This window comes from Diuraphis noxia, unplaced genomic scaffold, assembly GCF_037042655.1.
Source record: "Diuraphis noxia isolate RWA-SAM2 unplaced genomic scaffold, SU_Dnox_SAM2 contig0002, whole genome shotgun sequence".
Classification (NCBI taxonomy): Eukaryota; Metazoa; Arthropoda; class Insecta; order Hemiptera; family Aphididae; genus Diuraphis; species Diuraphis noxia.
Window position 1 is genome coordinate 11,123,549 of NW_028301712.1, and position 23,253 is coordinate 11,146,801.

The 23,253-nt window shown below is 27.7% G+C and overlaps 3 protein-coding genes and 1 long non-coding RNA gene across 4 annotated transcripts; 1 reads left to right on the forward strand and 3 right to left on the reverse strand.

Moving 5' to 3' along the window:
* The first annotated feature begins 1,881 nt into the window (after positions 1-1,881).
* On the forward strand, positions 1,882-20,685 carry LOC107173487 (uncharacterized). The gene is made up of 6 exons (XM_089218313.1): positions 1,882-1,984; positions 2,189-2,574; positions 7,247-7,435; positions 8,854-9,024; positions 20,034-20,240; positions 20,305-20,685. The coding sequence occupies exons 1-6, from the start codon at positions 1,882-1,884 to the stop codon at positions 20,386-20,388; spliced, it is 1,140 nt and encodes a 379-aa protein (XP_089074439.1). The 3' UTR covers positions 20,389-20,685.
* On the reverse strand, positions 10,563-14,758 carry LOC107173522 (uncharacterized). The gene has a single exon (XM_015524095.2). It carries the CDS (start codon positions 14,262-14,264, stop codon positions 11,124-11,126), a length of 3,141 nt encoding a protein of 1,046 aa, XP_015379581.2. The 5' UTR covers positions 14,265-14,758; the 3' UTR covers positions 10,563-11,123.
* LOC149058097 (uncharacterized) lies at positions 17,296-20,227 on the reverse strand. Its single transcript, XR_016190584.1, has 2 exons — positions 20,092-20,227; positions 17,296-18,085 (listed from the first exon to the last, which is right to left on the reverse strand). It is a non-coding gene; the product is annotated as an uncharacterized LOC149058097 (long non-coding RNA).
* LOC107172272 (zinc finger HIT domain-containing protein 3) lies at positions 20,602-22,379 on the reverse strand. The gene is made up of 3 exons (XM_015522561.2): positions 22,127-22,379; positions 21,330-21,469; positions 20,602-21,126 (listed from the first exon to the last, which is right to left on the reverse strand). Exons 1-3 carry the CDS (start codon positions 22,192-22,194, stop codon positions 20,951-20,953), a joined length of 384 nt encoding a protein of 127 aa, XP_015378047.1. The 5' UTR covers positions 22,195-22,379; the 3' UTR covers positions 20,602-20,950.
* Positions 22,380-23,253: the final 874 nt, after the last annotated feature.

A 23,253-nucleotide genomic window follows, 5' to 3' on the forward strand; every position in this document is an offset into this window, starting at 1 on the left:
AAGTGTGCCATATGGCGATGCAGACTTCTATTTTTTTCAAGTGACAATCCCTATATACTATAAATATATACATGGATATTTAGATAAATGTATAGTAGTTTTAACAGATTAACGAGATGACTATAATATAAATAAAAAATTAAATTTATAAGTATTATATACATTAATTTAAATTAATGTAATTATAAATATAAAATATGTAAAACAACACAAATATAGGATTATTGAAATATTCCAATAGCAATTGTAGGGCTAGCTTATAAACGAAAATTGAAAAATATTTTCATACACCAAACGGTGAACATATTAATCGTGTATAAGTAATGTTATAATCAACAAATTTTAAAAGAAAATTTTAAACAAAAATACATCTATAACAGACCTTTAAAAATTATTAGAACTGATATTTATTTAAAAGTTGATATTGATGTACCAAATATTACGCACAATTATATCACATCGGCGCGAAAAGCAATTTATGACAAGACCTATAAGAAGAGAAAACAATACCCAATTTACTCTAAATGAAGCTATTTATTAATTTAAGAATAATATAAAAAATAATTATTTATGTTTCTTTAAGAACAACCTAAATTATAAATTTTATATCGAAACAAACCGAATTGATTGAATATCGTACTTATAATTTTGCACCAATATTTTTACATAAATAATTATACACATATTTACGTAAGCAGGTTTTATGTGTCTATTGCCTAATTTTTTTTTCTTACCAAACATAACAAAACAAATACACATTAAAATGTGTAAATATCTTTTGCAAATATATCAACCTTTTAACGTTCAAAAGCTGCAATATTTGAAGTTCGAAATCAGTGCTCACGAATCAGTCAAAGAAATATTTCCAAATGTTATTATTGAAACTCGCCATTTTCATCTAGTCCAAGTTTGATGGAGAAAAGTATAAGAAACACTAATAATTTTAGATTTTCAGTCCTTTATTTTTTACTAATAATTAATTATACATCTATTAACGTACCTATCTATATGACAGAAAAATGGAGAATACAAATTGTGAATTTTTTTATATAGGTATATAAAGACAAAAAATGATGAATTAGGTCAATGGTCTTAAATTATTTTTTGGTTTACCTTTTTTTCTTTCCACTGACTACGTTTATGATCTTACGGTAATATGTCCAGAGTTAGAAGGTGGAAGTTCATTTTCAGATTACTACGTGCTAACCATATATATTGAACATGATTCACTATTTTCACCAATTCCTTGGCAACAAGTACCATCATTAAATCCAAGGTACACAATAACCTAGTAACTTACTGTTTTGTTAATAGGTTCTTTAGGTACTTGTTAATATATTTAACTGCTATTATTTGGTCTGCATGTTAATAGTAATTATTTTATTTTTAAAAACCTCCAATTGAGCAGAAAATCTTCACAGAACTTATACCTACAAGCTACAACTGGTACCAATTTTATAGCACTACGCATCCTCCTACATAATATATGTACCTATAGTGATATCTGTTTTGAAGAAAACACAAACCATTTAATTCAAAACTTTGAACTCAAGTATTAGACTAAAATATTTACAAACGTTTTTGACTTAAAACTGTTTTTAACAATATATTATTATTAAATAATTTACAAAATGTTAATATTTGTATAAAATATAATTAATAGTGATTTAAATATTATGATGGGATACATTATCTGAAGTCTGTATATAATATAATACTTTTACACGCTGCTACAAAAGTAATTAATGATATAACATTATGTATATTTTAATGTTTCCAAGTAACAAATAAGTATTATATAGGTACCTATACATTTTAATTTATAGTTAAGTTTCTTATGAAAAATTGAGTTTTATTTGTTTACCAGCATAGTATATTATCATGAGTGATGATGATGATTCAAAAACTTTAGATCAAAATGATGATAGTAATGTAAATGATATAAATCAACAAATATACGAAACAACCGATTCTGATCAAAGTGGTAATTATTATAATTTAAAAAGCGTAATTTTAAAGTCTACCTAGTTCTTAATAACAATTTAATCAAATTAATGCTTATACATTAGTTACATTTCTTACAAATCCGAACTAATGATAACTTGAAATAGTAAATACTAAGTAGGTAATTATACAAAAGTCATCGATGGTCAAAATGTTCATAGATTAAAATATTATTGTTTCTCAGTCTTACAAAGTCCAAACCCAAGTCCACAATCATCTGACGTTGTCAATCAAAGACGAACAAGTTTACATCCATTAGAAGAAGTAGAGCTCAAAAGAAGAGTTAAAAGAAAGAGGACCTCGTCTGCACACGGCGGTCAACTGTTATCTGCAGATGAAAACAATGATGAGGAGAATCAAAGTCAACGATCGCCACGGCAGTCAACAGCCGGTAATAAAAATACTCTTAACATAAGGATGTCCTCGTTGTTGTATGAAGGTTATAGTTCAGTGACGTCAATTGATAGTAGATATTTAGATAGTCGTCGAACAAACGAAAAATGGAAAGAATTTGTAGTGTTCATGTACACTGAACCATCAATAATGTTTTATTCCAACATTTTTTTAATAGTAAGCATAAGTTAAATAGATATTATATTTTTTCTAGATAATATAGGATATTTTTTTAATATATTTTCGATACAGATAATTGTAACCTTGTGAACAATTACTCGTCTTCGTTAGTAGTTTAAAAATTAGAGTGAATCGATCAAAAGGTGTAATAAATTATGAAACTTGATGGTAAGAACAATAAGAACATATTAATACTATCTGAGTTTTTTACGATAGTTCAGATTTAATCGATTTATGAACATTTTTAATTTACGCTATATAATGATATAATTTATTGTATTTTAAATAAAAAAACTTGCTAAAAAATTAAATTAGGTAAGTATCGTAAAAAACCTACGTACAAACACAGATAATGTTCTTGTCGTAAAGTTTCGTTGTAGGTTATATAGGTGATAGCAGGTCTATGGAAAAATCTAAAAGTTCCAACTTTCAACTTATACCGATTGAATAAAATTTTTTAAAAAATTTAAAAAATTTAAATTGTATTCTTATATGCCTAGTATCTATATATCTATAATACATTATATACTTAATGTAAGAACAACTACTTACTTCTCAAATACCTGTCTTTGGATTAAATTCATAAAAATGTTTATTAATTCGTACTTGCTTATAAATAGCTTAAAATTATTCTAATATTTTGAAAATATCTAATAACTTATGTAATACAAAAGTGGATAATTTCCAAATTTAATATTTTTGAAGAACTACAAAATAAAAAAAAACATTACAATACGTGTATGACTTTGCTCAGAAAAATTACTATATTGATTTTCACTCAACTGTATAGTATAAATCCAGTAAAAACAGCTTAAGAACTATATACATTGAACTTTCAAGTTTTTTGATTTGGTAGGCCCCTATTCATTTTCTTCAATTAAATTCATAGAAAAAAAAGCGGGTAAGTCGTAGATGTCGCTCTGTTGTATAGTAGGTTATACAAGTGGGTTACTGTAATGGATGGAATTAAATTTGAATCCAATGATATTATATCATTGTATAGGAAAAACGATTCTGAGCGGAAACGGTTTATCTGTCAAGCATATATTAAAGATTATTAAAAATTTTCAAATCTTAGATTTAAAAAGAAAGAATTTTATGAATTTTCTAGCTTAAAATAATTTGCAAATTTTCGTGATTTTTACGTATGGTGTCAAAATTAAAATTTAAATGCTTAAAAAAAAATTTGTGACTATATATTTATTTTATTTTTCAACTGCTATTGTAAAAATATGTTAGGAGCCTTGTATTTAATTTTCAAATCTTAGATCTAAAAAGAAAAAGTTTTATGAATTTTTATCTAAGATAATTTGAACATTGCCGTAATTTTTACGTATTTAGTAAAAATTTGAACTTTTAATGCTTATAAAAAAAAATTGTGACAATATGAATTTATTTTATTTTTCAACTGTTATTGTAACAATATGTTTAAAACCACCTTGTATATTGTATTACATTTTCAAGATCTTCTACCCAAAAAATAAATTTTATCGATATTAATTTTAAAAAAATAATAATGATCGAAAATTGCATATGCCTATGAATAGTTCAACTTAAGTCGAAACTTGCATGGTAGATAGAATATATTTATATAAACATTTGGTGAAAATGTCATGTATCTATGGTCATTTGTTTTAAAGTTACATCAAAAACCAAAATTGATTTTGTCGAAAATTGATTGTGCGTAAAATTTCCTGTTTTTCCCTTAATTTTTAGTTTGTTTATCCTGATGAACCCTAAAAAGTACCAACTAGATTCACTTTCTGATCGAGCGAGGTCTTGAAGTCAAAAACCGAAGCACTTTTACGGCCCCAAAACGTGATGACCGACACAAACAAAAAATAAAAACACATCATGGTAAAATCAATACATTCATCGCTCCGCTCAGAATCTAAAACTTCAAAAAAATGTGATTAAGTGGATACTGCTATGCTATAACTACAGTAGTTTTAAGTTATATTTGAATTCAATGATAAATCATTGCATAGGAAAAACGATTCTAATCATAGAGTCAACATGACATAATAATGGATACTTGAATAAATAAACTTAAATTTAATATTAAAAAAAAAAAAATTAAAAAAATTAAAACATCTCATGGTTATGATTTATGAATATTAGCTTAACTTTCCAGTGGGTGAACTTTTTTATTTTTTGATGTTGGTAGAAAAACTTCTTGGGAATCTACTAATTAAATTTCTTATGTCAACGATAAAAAGAAACACTTTTATGCATTTCCAACCAAAAAATAATTAACATTTTAAAATTTTTTATGACATATAACTTAGCTATTAAAAAGAGCCAAAATAGTTCGAAAATTCAACCATGTACTCAAATAGTAATTTTAAAATTTGGTGAAAAATTCTGATGTCTTCGTTTATTTTGATATTTTGTCAAAATATGAATTTTAAATGCATATGAAAATTAATCGTGTATTGTTGGTTTAATATTTTTGAACTTCCATTAAATAAACTTGTGAGAAACATCGTATTAAATTTTCGTACTTTTTAAAATATTAACTGCAGATTGGTACCTAGGGTTTTTATAGAGATTAATTTAAAAAAGTGGGTGACGTTCTGCTGTACAGTAGGTTACAAATTACAAGTGGTTCATAGGTTCATTGTAATGGACAGTGTTAAATTTGAATTTAATGATAGTATAATTTTATACGAAAAACAATTCTGAGTGTAGTCGGTTTTCCGGCTTAAGATATTTTATATTTTATTTATATATTGTTATTATTAATACGATATCCGGTAGGTTGAATTAATATTATTATCTAAAATTTTGCATATTATCATATTTGTATGTATAGTAATATGCTTAAGTTTTAGGTACCCATGAATAATATTTATTAATTAATACAACAATATAATATAACAACTGTGTGAGTAGGTATACATAGGTTGATAGGTATACACATATTATTTTCGGTATTGTTGAAAACTACTGAGAATTTTAAATTATAATCTAAATGCAAATACCCGAATCCACCAATTAGATTCACTTTCTCACCGTAAAAAATACTGAAGTTGAAAATCGAATCATTATTTCTACTATACTTATCGTGTATACCAGTCACCAGACATGAGTTGTTACTTAGTAGACGATTACTCGGTTGGATTTCTGAATTATATATTTAATATCGAAAGTCAAATAAAGGAAGGAAAAATGTATGTAATTTAATTTCAAGACATGACGTAAAAACTATTCTTTAAAAGATTTGTATTAATAGTCCTAATTCTTAAATTTCTATAGAATCGCATATTATTTGGACAATACTATAAAGTAAATGAAAGTTATCTAAAAAAGATAGGAAGGTACCTATATAATTTTTTTATCATACACAGTGAAAATCGCATCAATCGTAGTGCTAATGATTTCAAGTTTGGATCATTTGTCATTAATTTAAATAGAATAGTAAATGTCGAAGAATATTAGAAAGTGTTCCTGAATTGATTGATGTTCACTTTTTAATCTTCACTGACGATTCTCCAGCCAGTCAAAATCAACGGGATTTGATCTATTTTTTAACAGATAAATCCTGATTCCTTTCGATCATTTAATAGAATAGGAAAGGGTCAGGAACCTTTTCGTAAGAAACAGCCATTTTTTTTATTTTAAAGTTACTAAACATGATATCCAGGAAACTTATTAGGTTGTTCAGTCCAGGAATCAAATTTTTTTTTTAGGTCGTAGCCCGTAGGTATAGAATTTTGTTATTTTTTAAAATAAAATTTATATTTTACGGTTCTCGATATATTGATGCATTTTTCAAAGATCCACAGATTAGTAATTTAAAAAAGAGCCATATGTTCTCGACCGTTGGAATAGGACAATAATCAATTTTAAAAAAATAAATAGATTTTTTCTACTATTTTCTTATTTTGGTAAATACACATAGTACAAATTATTAAAATCCCTAAATTTCTTTTGGAACTGATTCGAGTGATTCGCCTGCATTGTGTTTCAATTTATATGATTTATTGTTTGTTCTAAATTAATTACCTATCTATTTAACAACTAAGCCAATCAATTTTGTTGGCATTGATATTGAAGAATAACTATGGTTGCCCAATTGTTGAATCATTGAGAAAAAATCTTTTTTAGTTGCATGATTAGTTTTAACACAATTATTGACATACCCACTCATAAGTCATAAATTTGATTATATGAACACATTTTGTTTCAAAAAGCACTAAATCATAATCTGACAAATATTAATCATATTTATTTATTAATATTTATTTAAATATTTATCATCACTCCACACAGAATCTAAAATATTCATAGGCAGTTTTTCAAAGAAATTCAATGTTTATGTATGTTTTCATTGGTTTTCGAAAAAATTAGTAAAATTTAGTAAAGTTACTTTAACTACATAATTTATATTATTTGTATATTCTTGTTCTCAGAAATGTACATAAGCATTTAAGCATAGTGAAAGTTAAAACAATTTTCATGGTATAACTTTCTAAATGGGTGACTAGATTCTATATAAAATTCTATAATTTTAATTATTAATTACTTATTTGCTAAATAATCATTTATTATATACCTACACAAATATCATAGCTCTAAAACTAAGGATAGTTTTTATTTATGTTGTAAGTTAGTTATTAATTATGAAAATACATAAGTATAAATAAAGTTAATTATTTTTGTTTAGATATGCTCAATTATTTTAATGAAAACATCTGACAAATATATATCAAATTTGGATATCACAAGAACGTTTCTCAACTTGGAAACAAATAAGACAATATTTTTTTGTTTGTATAGTGGCTTTTTAATGATGTTGTCATGTATTTGTGCATTATATACTGCTTTAACAATACGCAGACAACTTTGCTATTGTGTGAGCAAATTCGTAAATTATTATTTCATATTTTCATTAAATTTCATTATATATTCATATCATATCAATGAGTAAGGTACCTATTGAATAAATAAATTAAATAATTTAATTTAGTATGGTATAAATTAATGTATGATAATATTACATAACTGTCAATAAGTAAATAACAGTTAACAAATGTCATGTAATTTATTTATTTAATATAAACATTACTGACATACATTTCAATTTTAATGAAAATCATACAGTTAATACATAGATCATAAACTAAGGCAGAGGTATTCAAACTGTGCGTCGTAGCTCCCAGGGGCGTCGTGAGAGTTAACAAAGAGAGCTGTGTCAAAGAACCAAAAACCAACATCATACCTAGGTCTTTTATAATTATTATAAATATTATTTGCAATCATGGAAATGAAAATGACACACCTCACAATGCAACCAAATTTTTGTTTCTTGTACTAAAATCACTGTTATTTATTATCCATATAACATATTGGCCATATTCTATCCGTGTGTGGTTTCAATTTTTTCATAATAATTTGGGAGCCATCAAAATATTGTGAACGCACAAAGGAGCTGCGGAGTAAAACTGTTTGAATACCTCTGTACTAAGGTACGGATTTTAATAGATAGGTCACAATCTATATCGAATACTCAAATTGATACTATAAGTATACGTTATACGTATGTGACATGTGAATATAAAACTACCATGACAGGAAAAAACTAGGAAATGTGATAAAAAAGCTACATATTGATGTCATTGTTTATTACCTATGAGGCAATATATGTTTATTAGGTAATCATTATGGTGTTGATCACGACACTATTTACACTTCAGGTGTCTACGAGGATTACCAGGAATTGATAAAGAGGATAAGTTTTGAATTAATGGATTTGAATGAGATAATATAGACTATTATGTAGATCATTTTTTATAAAATCATTAATCTTTTTTATTATATAGTTTTTAATTTTAAATGTGTGTACAATTTTAAGTTTAATATTTTAATATAAAGGAAACTAGCAAACTAGGAAGATAGGAAGGGGCATTAATTAATTATCCAAGAGTAATAATTCGAAAATATCGAATTTTATTTGTATTTTATTTTTTTGCATTCTACGTAAAACACAGTTGAAGTGAATATAAAAACAAATTGGTTGAATATGTTGGGGGGAAGCTCTTTAATCTCATAGAAGAATTAATTCCCCCAAAACCATACCTACAAAGATGGAAGAAAATGGTTTTTTAGATGATTACATATATAATAAATATTATACCAATTACTTTTCAGCATTCTTTGTCTTTGTTTTTTCATAATTAATATTTAGTAGGTACCTACCTTATACTTTTCCTATACTCTTATCAATAACGATTAACCTGCATTAGTTTATACTTGTTTTTTTTTTAAATATAGATTAGTGGTGTTATGATAATTAGTGCAATATTTCAGCTTGGACTTGGAATAACAATAATCAACAGAATAACCGATCAACAAACTATGGTAAAAAAAGAAATGAAGTTGAGTTTTTTAAATTATGGTATTCAATCAGATGTCACACAACGTTGGAATTCATTTCAGTCAGAGGTAATCATCTTTAGAATCTATAAATAAGTTAAATAATTTAAAAAATGACAATACTCAGGTTTTTTTTTATCATAAATTAGTTATTTATTTATTATAATATATATATTGTCTAGTAGGAGTATAAAAAGAAGAACATACATTTTTGAACTGAAAAGGCAAAAACAAATATCTTCAATACATAATTATTAGGTATACTTTCACAAGCCTTATCAATTTTGTATAGGTATATTGAAACTATCACAATTCATAATAATTGAAACAAATAAAATTTACATAGAAATCTTTGCACATTATATAGTAAGCTAATAAAAACATTATTTAAAACTATATTGACGCCTAGACAGCTAATATAAAATAAATTACCACAGTGATATTAATGACATGTTAAATTTTATAGTTACATATTTTAATAATTAGTTTTTATATATAATTCTGGTATCAAATAATATGTAGTAGGTAATAAATGAAATAAATAAAATAAACAAGTACTGTAAAGAACAGATAATTTGGGTAAATACTCAAATATTTAATATTCTTAAAATATGACTGTTGATTCCATCACAAATGATATTACCTACAGGTAATGAATTTAAAATATAAACCTAATTTTAACATAAACAGTGTAGAATTTTAAGTTTTAAATTATGATCCTGGTTTAATTAGTTATATTTTAAAATATGATTAAGTAAATATTTACTTAGAAAATAAAAATATATTTTGAATAGTGTAAGTGGTGTTTTAATAAGAGAAATTTTAAGAACATTTGAGTATTTAATACAAAATCTTACAAATAACTATAGAATATATTTATTTTTGTATTACCTGTATCATAAACTTCAGAGTATTTTATTTTTAATACAACAATGTTAGTGATTCGGAAAATCACAAATATGAGCAATATAGGTATGAAGAAAATATAAATAGTAACTTAAAAGACTAAAAATTATCAATAAGTTAATATGTAGACTGCAACAATGTTGTTATTGACTATAATTGTGATTAGATGCCAGCGTGTTTGTGTTAAAGAAATATGTATATTTCAACAATTTTAGTTTAGTAAAAATATCTAGTGACAGAGATAATGATAACAAAACTGGTTAATAGTAATTTCTGAAAAAATGTATTAAAAATTAAAATACCTTATATTGTAATATACTAGGTAAATATTGTGTTTTACTCTTTTTATAGACACATATGTAAATATATTTTATAAAGAATACAATTTGGTAGAAATTGAATCTTAAAATATATATATATATTTTTTTTTACACCCAGACTAACACTTACAAATGGAACAGTGATATGTTTATCATGCAAAATTTAGTTTAAATTTTTATATTTACTAAAGTGTTGCATAGGTATTTGCTTAGGTTAATAATTTTATCAGATAAATTATATTTATTCTAATATACAATTTAAAAATGTCTTTTATGCGAGCTTTTGTATTATACTGGGTATTATACAAAATAATCAGTTGGAGTGTATGCTAATAATTATCATTATTTTTTCAGCACACCTAAAAAAATTATCATTTAAAATTTAACCAAAATGTTTTTTTTTTTATTCAGTCAGTTCCAATCTTAAATTAAAGTTTACATTTAAATTCGCAAACAATTGCACATCACAAAGCAAGGACATAAAATGTACCTCGTATAGTCGTATACCATAATAATAATAATAAAAAAATGAATCAGTATTTTGACTTAAATTTTGAATTTGTTTTAATTGTACACAGTCTTAATAATAAATACATTGAAAAACAAATTATCAATATTTTATGAAAAGTATAAATGAACAAAATATAGTTTAACAGTGTCCTTGCTTCCATTCATAATCTAAAATACTCAACATTAGACTATTTTTAACTTTGGGCCTATTTGATTTTAAATATCATCATATTCAAAAAAATATAAAAGTACATACCTAGCTACATAGTTAGCTATTAAAATAAAATGATTAAACTCAAAGTCTTTACTAATATTACACTGTACAAATCAAACTAATAAAGATCAACAACAATCTGTACACTTCACTGTTTTTACATTATTTGGCCTAACATATTACTCTTTTATTATTTACCAAGTAGTTAAAACTTAAGTCTATTGATTATGAGTAGACTGACCGTTTGTAGATTTTTGTTTTTCGCGGTTGTATTGCTCTAACATGTCTGGTGGTACAAGCATCCTAAGATTAGAGTTTTCTGTTTCTAGTAGTCCAACTTTATCCATTAGCTCTGCAATCTTCTCTTTTAATACTTCTACTTCTTCACGCACAGCATACATAAGATGGCTTTTGACCAAATCCATAGCTTGTTCAATTTTGTTATCGATAGCTACAGTAGTAGTTGCACTATTATTGGTTCCATTATCAACATCTTCAGCATTATTGTCTTCTTTTTTTTTTATTTCTACAGTTTTCATTGAAGGTTTGTATGGTGCCATTTGTTGTTGGGAAGGAATGTAACAATTTTGCATACCATTAGCATAGTTTGGGTTAATAGGCACATGTTGTTGTAGTGAATATGTCATTTGTTGTTGGGACATAGGAATTGGTTGTATAGTATTTTGTGGTATAACGGTAATTTGTGGTTGCTGCATCATATTAGACTGACCCACTGGCTGTTGCTGCTGTATATGCATTTGAGTAGACGTAACAGTGTTAGTCGGAATTTGCATTACAGCTTGCTGAAGTTGCATAGCGTTTAAACTTTGAGCCTGTGAATAACTTGGTTGATGCATGATGGGTTGATTATTTTGCATTGGCAATTGTGGCTGAGACTGCATCATTTGTTGAGTTTGTTGATATTGTTGCCCAGCTTGTTGCATGTGTTGTGGCTGTTGTGGTTGAATTACTTGTTGATTTTGAGATTGAGGTACAGACATTTGGGAATTTGATTGACTTATTCCCAGCTGCTGATTTAAAACTTGACTTTGTTGAGACATACTTTGATTTGGTTGTAGAATTTGTTGAGACATTGGTTGACTAGGTTGGCTAGTTTGGGCTAATTGCTGTTGTATTTGTTGTTGAGGTTGTTGTTGTTGTTGCTGTTGAACTTGTTGGTTTTGTTGATTTAACTGCTGCCCTTGATTAAGAGTTTGCTGAGGAATCATCTGTCCTGTATGATTTATTTGTGGATTATTTTGATGAATTATTTGACTCTGACTAATCTGTTGTTGTTGAGGAATCTGCTGTTGTTGAGGAATCTGTTGAGACTGAGGCTGAATTTGAGTTGTTTGCATTTGCTTAGAATGTTGTAATTGTGTTTGTAGGGGAATCTGTTGGCTCTGTAGTGTAATTTGTTGAGGTTGATGTGAAATTTGTTGACTTTGAGCTATTTGTTGCATTTGATTTGACTGAGGCATTTGCTGCGGTTGATTGCTAATTTGAGTAAGTTGATTAATATGATGAGTTTGCTGAGGCAATTGCTGCTGGATTTGTGAACCTTGTGGTCCTTGTAACTGTTGTCCAACTTGTTGCATTTGTTGAGGTGCTTGTTGTTGTTGTTGTTGTTGTTGCTGTGAAGAAGATACTTGCTGGACATGTGTCTGTTGGGCTTGTGGTGTTTGTTGAGGCTGCTGGATATGTTGCTGAGGCATTTGCTGACTTTGTTGAGGAACAGACTGGGTTTGTTGAGGTTGACTAGGCTGAGAAATGGTTGACTGATGAGATAATTGCTGATTTTGTTGGACCATTTGAGATTGCATTTGATTTTGTTGTACCATATTTTGCTGCGGGCTAGGCTGTTGTTGCATTTGTTGCACAGGAGCTGACAACTGTTGTTGGTTTTGTTGAATTTGTACATGATTTTGCAATGGTTGATTTTGAATAGGTATTGACTGAAATTGCTGTTGACCAATATGTTGATTAGACATAGACACCGTGGTTGAAGATTCAGAAGTAACATTTTGTGACTGGACTGGTGGGGAGTTGTAATATTGAGGAACTTGTTGATTAATCATTTGGTTTACTGATTGCTGGATAGGTGCACAGTTAGGTAAGACAGATTGATTTTGTTGTACAAATGATTTTTGAAACTGTGCTGGCATGTTATGTTGCAAAATTTGTTGTTGTAAATTTGCCTGTGACATAGATTGATATTGTTGTGGCATTGTTTGAGTGACATTCTGATCCACAGAGTTTATATGTTGAATAGACTGTGGTTGTATTGATGAGTTTTGATTTTGCATAACATTAATAACTGGTTGGGTTTGTTGTAACTGAGATTGCATAACTCCGGCGTTTGCAATTACTTGTTGTATCTGCTGAGACTGTAAGCTGGAATGTGGTATACAATTTTGATTGATATTATTATGCTGGGTTGATAACTGAACTTGGGTAAGACTTTGTGGCTGTGGTGCCTGTACAGAAGTTGAAATTGGCTGACTTGATAAAACCGGAACTTGCATATTAGTCTGTAAGCTTTGACCAGGAGACACACAGGCACTATGGATAGGAGTAGTTACACCAGACGATACAATATTGTAAGTAGAAGTTGGATTTTTATAATTATCTGAGTTATTACAATTACTGGTGTAAGTACTGACATTATTAGTACAGACTCTAAACTCTGGATTTTCATGATGGCCATTGTCCAATGGCTCATTTGTATCTAAGTCATTTGCCTGAGAAAAAGCCTTGTTATCACCATTTACCATGATTATTTTATTGTTACCTGATTGTTGTTGATTCATTGAATGATCTAAAAAGTCCATACACACCCAACGACCACGTTTAAATGGTTCTGTACTTTCAATTTTCACAACTTTAAACCTCTCATTTCTATTTTTGTTTTGAAGACCATTTAAATCACACTCATTCTTTTGTGAATTAGCATCGACACCATGCATTTCTTCATTTTTAATGGAACCTAAAGAATGGCCACCATCTGAATTATCAACAATAGCCAGACCATATTGTGAGCTAGTCGGTATGACTGGTGCAGAACTGCCTAGATCATTAGACGTATTGTACACAACCATGTTGTCAGCATAATTTTGCAATTCAGCTTCGTGCCTGTTATCTACTGTTCTGTGATCGTGAACATGTGACTCGGTGTCAGGGGAATCGTCATCATTGTCATCATTATTTGGTTCTGTGATACTAGTGATTTCAAATGATGTCTTTTTGGCTACACAGTTATCACTCGAAGGTGGTTGTATAGAATTGATATTTTCTACACAGTTTTGTTTTACGTCAGACTGCGCATCGTTGGCTTTTTGATCCACACCACCGTCCTCCATGGTGATGCGGTTAAATAATTCTACAATACCCCCACAATGGAATAACCCAGGCAGGAAACGTGGCTAACTAAACACGTATGGTTAACAATGTATTATAACGAATTTAAAGTACAGAATACAAAATATATGCATTACATACTTTTATTGAGTTTGTATGCAACATTGTGTGCCGGGAACATACGTCTGCAACATGTCGTGTAGAAAAAAATTCGAAAAATATATCAAAACCTAAAACGGACACGAACATACGAGTACCACCGTAATCTACAACCGACTAGTTTCGACATCAATCGGACACTGCGGCTGCGGCGCGGACACTGCAAGCGTCAACGTTGCGATTGAGAACAGCGGAAGATAAACTGACGGCATCGAAAAGCGAAACGGCAGGACCGTAATTCGTAAATCGTCGTCAATTTAGACTTTTTCGCGTTTCACAGACACAGACGCACGTCGTACTGCAACATATTTCCACGAAAACACGCCTCATCGATGAGGAATGCGCGAAAAAAAAACAACCTCGACCTTGCGAACATATGGCTCAATGCTTATCAGATACTGCGGATGTTTTTTCATGGAACTATAGATAATATTTGATATACGTATTGGTTTTATCCATGGATCTGATAGTCAACAAAATTAGCTCCGAGTCTTTGATATAGAACATATTGTTATCTATATCTTTGGGACTTGGCCACTTGGGTTCGGGCACAGAATAGATATTATGTGGGTTCGGGGCCAACATTGTTGAAAACTGAAAAGATTGCATATCGCATATAACTGTTATGTTTATGTATATAACTAAAATCGTCCATACTTACTACTTACTAGTACTTATTAGTATTTACTAGTAATATAAAATATTAATTATAAATTTATAACGATTAACGAGAGAAAACAAATTAAACAACAAAGATGTTACATTTACAGAATAAGATTAAAGATACTAGATAACACAAACGTATTAATTGCTACACGACTGTACTCATCATGAAAATATGTACAAATTGTACAATGTACACTTAATATGCATAATCGTAAATAAATACGTAAATACGTAATCGAAGTCGACAAATTTAAAAAGGCTAGAGGTTCAAAATACTGCATATATTTTCAATCAGTTTCCTAATTCTCATTCTGTTCTTTATATTGGGCTAACTACTCCAGCCCCAGCGTTTCGGGGGCTCCAAGCGAAAAGAAATATTAATGACAATGTGAAATTTCAAATTATTACTTTGTTTCGATTCTTGATAGGTAGGTACTTAGATGTTTTCGTAATTTTTCAGATGTCTAATTATTATAATCGCTATGAAAAAGAAAAAAACGAGAACTCAAAATGCTCATATCCTACATAACCGCAATATCATGACTGAAAATATAATGTAAATTTAACATTGTAAAATAACATGTCATCTCTTATGAGTTATGACCGTACTAAGAATTCATTAATTTTCAGTTCATGAAGTGATATACTGATATACCTACATAGTAGGTAGGTATATAATTTTTTATATTGAATACAAATTTACAATTGTTAGTTTTATGCGAAATTGTGTAGTTCAATTTACATTTATCTTACATTGGTTTATGTACAAATTGTTTTCTGATATAATGTGCAACCCGATTTGGGCCCCCCAAGAATGTAAGAAACATAAAATATAATTTCGTGGGCGCTGGAGCAATCCACTAAGCACCACTGTGAGTCTCACTGATTAATTATTATAATAATATTAGTACATCACAGTTGTTTTATTTAACTAGTCAAGAGAAAAAACAATAATCGTTCTTTTATTTTCTTATAAATTCTATTGCGGTTAAACAATTAAACTTAAACATGGTGTATTCTAATTTTAATTTGATTATAGCCAATAGGTATTTACAATTTACAGATATTAACACTAAAATTGAAAAATACAAACTCGTAACTTATGCCCATTTTTCTACTCTCAGTCACAGTAGGTATTAGCAGAATTGGTAAATTGAGTCCCAAATGACCCTAACTCGGTAAATTGAGTCCCGGGGGAAAATAAGGTAGTAGGTAATTTGAGTCCCAGGGAAAAACGATTTATATGCATTTAAAATTGTTATTTGTGCAATTTGTGGACATTCATTGACTCCATATATATGATTTTGAAAATAGCAACATGCATTTTTATTAATTATATAATTATTTTTTATGCAATAAAAATTCATGTTGCTATTTTCAAAATCATATACGTGCAGTCGATGAATTGTTCACAAATCATAAATAACAATTCTATAGTGCACATTTTTAAATTTTAAATGCAAATAAATAGTTTTTCTTAGGGACTCAAATTACCTACTGCCTTATTTTTTCCGGGACTCAACTTACCTACAACCTATTTTTCCCCGGGACTCAATTTACCGCTTTTAAAATGTACCAAACTTATCTCGGACTCAATTTACCTAGCCCCGGTATTAGGAATATAGTCTGTACACGATACACTAATAATCAATCAATTAAAATACCTATAAAACAAAAACAATTAGCGTAGGCTATTGCCTATAACCGCCTCAGTTATTTACCTACTAATCTACTATAAGTATATGTATGATGTATGTAACATTTTATTTTTATTTCCCATAAGAAATATTGTAGTCAAATTTAATGCGAGCGCCTAGTCTTTAATTAATGTTAATTACTATACTGCTTATTCTAAATGATCTACAATTTACACTCAATTAACCTTATAAAATGTATGTATAAACTATAAACTATAGATATGTGGTAGTTATTGGGATATCTAATATACTAGTGAGTGGTGGTCTACAAATCAAATGCATCAGTTGGATACTATTACATTTTTATTGTGATGATTCATTAATCATTATTCATTTGAAATACCAAAAAACTACTAAATTAGAATAATAAGTAATATTTATTTTATTTTAAATGTTGAATCCATAATATAGCAGGATTTTTTTATGATTAATGAGTCCATGTGAAAATCGCGAAAATAAAACAGCGAAAATAAAAATCGCAAAATGTTTTAACAGCGAAAAGTAAGAAATTATTTTCGTTAGTGGGTATACCTTTATAATATAATAATTAATAAGTAATAATAAACATTAAAATATAAATAAAATCAAAATACTGTATAAAATAAAATGCTATGATCGCAATAGGAAAAAAAATTGAAAAATTAAATTAAAAACAAAATACTATATACACAATTAAATTTAAATTTGATATGATAAATTATAGGCAACACCTCTTAGGTATTCAAGCCTGTCCCTATTTTCGTAGTCATTGACTAATTCTTTAAGTGTATCCCTTTTTCGTTTTCTGAATGGTTCAATCGTACCAGCTATGTATTGATTTATTTTCATGTCGTTTAAACTCTGTTTCTTTTGAATTGCTTCAATAAATTTCCATATTGTTGGATGACATGAACTCAATAAATTATTAAAGCCTCTATGCCACCCTTCAACATAATTATTTGTTCTAGGTAAACCAGATATAGTAGACATAAAGCAGTTCCACAGTGAAATAGGAAATCTGGGGTTCCTTCTTCTACGTCTATTTGGACGACCGATCCATGTATCCTCAAAGTAGGAAATAAGTGGTTCTAACACGTCTTCATTATTACTGTAACACGTACTTTCACATAATGTATTACATGATCCAAGACGCAAAAGTACAAAATTACATTATTGATTATCTAGTGTTATTATTACTTATTAAATCATAAAGGTTAATAAATAACTTCTTACTTTTCGCGATTTTTATTTTCGCGGTTTTTTTTTCGTGATTATAACTGGCACCAATGATTAATACCAAGCACATTGTCACATTAATGCATCTAAAAATTTTTTAATAAATTCTTATTGTAAGTAGTAATTTCTTATATTATTATATTATGTATATAAGTTCTTTTATTGTGTGATACATTTTATTGAAATCCTTTATTTTTACGAGTAAGTTTCATAAAAAAATTAATGTATTGTATTCGTATTTTCTTTAAAAGATTAAAAATACGATCTTTAAATATTTCATTAAAATATGTTCATAAACCATATTTTTAAATAAAACAAGCACTAGATTTCTATTGTCTGTGTCCACTAACGACTTTTCTCATTATTTCTAAATCTTTAGCAAAACCAAAGAGCCGTATTTTTTTCAGATTAATTAAGAGACCAGAGACCGTCTTAATTTTCCAGTAGTATTCTTACCAACTCCGCCAGCGCAAGAAAAACTACTGGAGAAGTGAAGACAGTGCTCCCCTGCTTTAGCCAGGTTTACACTGTAAAATGTCCTCATATTAAATTTATACGTTCCAGTCGTTCCACAAACTTTTCTATATAGTTAAAAGAACGATACAACCACATGTGTTGTCTCTGTTTTAGAAATGTGAAACATTGTGAAAACTGTTTTGCACGGAAAATAACTACTCAAGCAATAATCTAAGCTAAGCAACTAAATGTTCACATCATAAAGAGGAGAATACCTAAAATGCAAAGTTGTTTTTATCTTTTTGATATCACAACTAAAAAAAAAGTTATTCAAGTTTAAAAACTCAAAAATAAAGAATTCTTAAACAATGAGAACTTTTTTTGTATTTGTGATATCGAAAAATTAAAAACAATATTGCTCTATAAATATTTTCCTCTTTATAGTGTGAAAATGTGGTTGCTTAGCAGCTTGGCTTGGATTACAGCTTTAGTGGTTCTTTTCCATTCAAAACAGTTTTTGCAATGCTTTACATTTGTAAGACGGAAACAACACATGCAGGTGTAGCTCTTAAAGCTACTTCTTTATTTGGGAAACTGAATACGCACATAATATTGTATACTCTCTGTGGATACTGTCATAGGCCTTTTTATAACTAAACTTGATAACTAGGACTATGAAATGAATGCACATTAAAACTTAGAAGGAAATTTAATTTAGAAAAATACACTTATAAATCCGCAATTAAAGTAACAAAATACGCATAAAAAATAATTATGTAACAAATGCACTCTAACACCTTAAATTTTTCGATTTTTTTTGGAACTTTCTATTGTTAACTATTTTAGAACGATGACGCAAATAGAATTTGTCGGCCAGACTTAATTTCAAAGTTATGACATTTGGAATTACCTAAGTATAATATTGCATTTTTTACGCATGGCCAATACGCTATAATTTACCATGCTTTTCATACATTTTTATTTTCTATTTTGGTACTTATGTATTCTAACCTTTTAAAATTTGCTAAGAGAGCAAGTTAGAGTATGATTAGTAGTAAAAATAGTTGCTCTCTACGTCTGCTGGCTCTGGTCGCTAAATTCAACCTCTCGTTTTGGGGGTACGCAAAAAACACCCGAAGCTTAAAAAACCAACATGGAGTTAAAGCATACCTGCTCTAGCTATCTTTCAGCTAGATGGATTACCTAACAAGTAAATATAACCTTGTTAGTTTGTGGGACACTAATAAATTGGAGGGAGGGCTAAAAGCTCACTTAGTTATCTTGCGATTTGCGCTTCTGCTAAACAACCTTTACGTATAAATAAGTAAAGTAAATAAGTAGTATACCTAGTTATGACGTATGTCATCTAAAATATCATCTAATAAATTTTGTTTAGCTTGGTTGTGCTTAAAACATAAAAAAACACTGTTATATGAATTTTTAGGCTGTGTCTAAACATAGTTGTTCTGTTGTTCATAAACCCAATTCGAAATTTATTTTTAAAGAAATATAAGTGTCGATAAGTTTAAAAGTTGTTTTTGTACTTGGTACTCTATAAGAGTTATAATCTTTTTTTAGTTATCATGTTGCGGATTACACGGTGGAAATAGTTACAAAGCAAAACAATTACTAATACCTGAATCATGTTTTAAAAATCAGTGGAGTCTGAAACAATATGTTGAAATAAATGATTGTCATATAAGTTGTTTCGATTTGGTGAAAAAACTTGAGGAAAAGTTTTTGAATCCAGTCATTATTCTAACATTTTTTTGTTCATTTCTACAAGTATGAAAAAATATTTATCAATTAAACTCTAGTAATTTTAACATTGGTGCATTTGTTAACGCAGATGTCAAATGCTATTTTAATTTTGAATTTGTTAAGACCTAAACCAAAACCAAGAAGATACCACATTGCTTATAGAAGAACTTAATATAGCACATAATAAAATTGTTTGCATAAATATTTAACTAAAAATATTCATGAAGGAGACCAGCGTATATTATATAGAATAGGAGAAAGAAAGCTACCTTGTAGTCTTCTTTACAAATATTCACAATGTCATAAATTGAAAAGCCAAACCTGACTTGAAAGTTTCTGATTGTGAGGAATGATTTAATCGGAAAATAGTATATATGCCAAAAAATAATTAGTTTACAAAGTAGTTTATTGATCCCAAATGTTTGTGATATAATGAAACATGCAAGACCAGTATTTTTTCTCTCTTCAAATTTTAACAGATAAAAAATAACATATACATAGCTGTGATAGAACTTTCTAAAAATATTAATTATCCTATGAATTTAATAAAATTATTACATTTAATAATTCAATCTTATAATAATAATAATAATTACAATTTACAGTAGTTTTCAGTCAATTTAGCTTTTGTAATCTTTTAAGAAAGATTATAAAATAACTCCTTAAAGTAAGTAGGTAATATTACAAAGATGTTATTATTTGCCAGTGGTAGATTAGTGAATTATGTTTGAACTTCAATTTATATTTTTGTCCCTTACAATTTCCAAACATCTTGTAGCAAATTCTTCAAATATAGGCTCAACCATAGCTTTTTCTAATTCTTCGTTGGGATTAGTACTGTTGTCTATTTTTTCCAATATTTTTTGTAAATAAGAATCAGATACTAATTCTTTTAGACGATTGTCATAACCTAAAAACATAAAAATAATAATATATCAATAGTACAATAAGTAAGATATCCAGTAAATAGAGTATAAATATAAATGTCAAAAATAAGGTACTTTGAATAATTTTAAATGGGTACACCTAAATTTAAGCTAGGAATATTAAGTATATGACTAAACCCTAAATATTAACAAGAATTAGATTAATATTATATTAAATCATACATACAAAGTAAATTCAATTTTTCAGATGGGATTGTGTCTTCAGTCGGATACAGTTGTACATTTTTTAATATTTCATTTGAAACTTCTTGGTTGTTCATTGTACAATCACCTGATAAATGATTTTGGTAACATGCAACAGAACAACTGTAAAATAAGAAATTGTTTTAAGGTTAAACAAGTTTTAGAAAATTATATCAATTATTACTAAAGCTTATAATCATATTTTTAATTTACACTATTATCAAATATTTTAACAAAACCATAAAAAAATTATCTGTTCAACTAGATTCTATAGATTAAAATATCAAATTGTAAAAATATAAATTTAAAAAATCCGAAAAATTGTTCTAAAAAAATAATAAAAATACCTATGTAGATAATAAAAACTCCACATACTTATTATCGTATACACATTTCAACATTTGTATCAAATTAGATATTAGAATACACTAATTTTTTTAAATATGGATTACATGAAGTTCCAAGCAAATATAAATAATATAAAAGCAAGCACCTATATTATACACATAATATAGTAACATACTATATATTGAACACAGTTTAAAATACATTTGTATACACAGTGAGCTTTTATTATATTTCAGTCCCGATATAAATTTATTAAAATTATTTTGATTTGGATTTTTAACTGAATACTGTTTTACCTATTATAGTAGGTATCCCTCAAATATTTTCATAACAATTGTTTGATATTCCATGGGTAAATTGGTAATCTTACCCAAAAATCAACGAATTACATATAATAGATGAGAACATTTTATAGAATTATTTGACACTTACTACTTGACGTTTCTGCATTTTGGACATTTATACTTGGATTCATTAATTTCGCAAATATGACACTTCATTACAATAAATTTTACGCTTGAAGAAAAAGTATTTTAAATTTATCAGTTTAAAGTTGGTATTTCAAATATTAAATAAAATCAAAAACTAATAACGTAAGATATACTTATAGAGGTATAATAAATTAGATGTTTTCTTGAATTAAATTTAATCTAAAAAAAAAAAACGTGTTTACTGTTTAACTTGTTAGTTGTTACCACGAATTAAAATATACTGGATACCCAACGATACATGATAAGGCGCTCCTAAACTGACTTTCAATGTGCAAAGGTGCACTAGCGCTCCAAGGGAATTAAACGTTTACTATAATGGATTGACTATTTAAAATTTAAAATATTATGCATAAATAACAAATAATATTATGATTTTTTTGAACGATTAATTTAAAACATTCATGCATTTTCTTATTACTGTAATCTGCAATATTATTAACAATTAATAGGCACCATTGACCATTCTAAATATTCTACTATGACAAAATGGATTGATAAAGTGTTAAGTGAAAGGTAAGTATTAATAGGTAGTAAAAGAAAAATGCACATTTAATTATTTAATGAATATTATTTACATCTTTTTTTATTACATAATACAAATAATTTTACAAATTTATTAATATAGTTACTTAATACAAATTGCATGAAATACTTATACAGGGTGATTGATTAAGATAATGAGTGTTTTACGCTTAATCAATCACCCTGTAATTACAATACATATACAGTTCAAACCTTAAATTAAATTAGTCAACAAATCACGTTTTAACTAATTTAGATAATTTTTTTTTTGTTTTACTTAGTTTTTTTGAGTTTTGATTCACCAAGTAAGAATACTGCCTCATTCTCATAGTAATATAATACGAAAAAATATTAGTCAATATATATCAGCTTGATGTTCAAAACAAGGAAACTTTAAACCAATATTTAAACTAAAAAACTCATTATATGTATCTTCAAACACATCACAAGAAGTGGCATGTTTTGAAAAACATGTTTCTAGATGTTTGAGTATTAAGTATAAATTTCGATCTGGGTGAGTTAGGTATCCTCTTGTTTTATTATTAA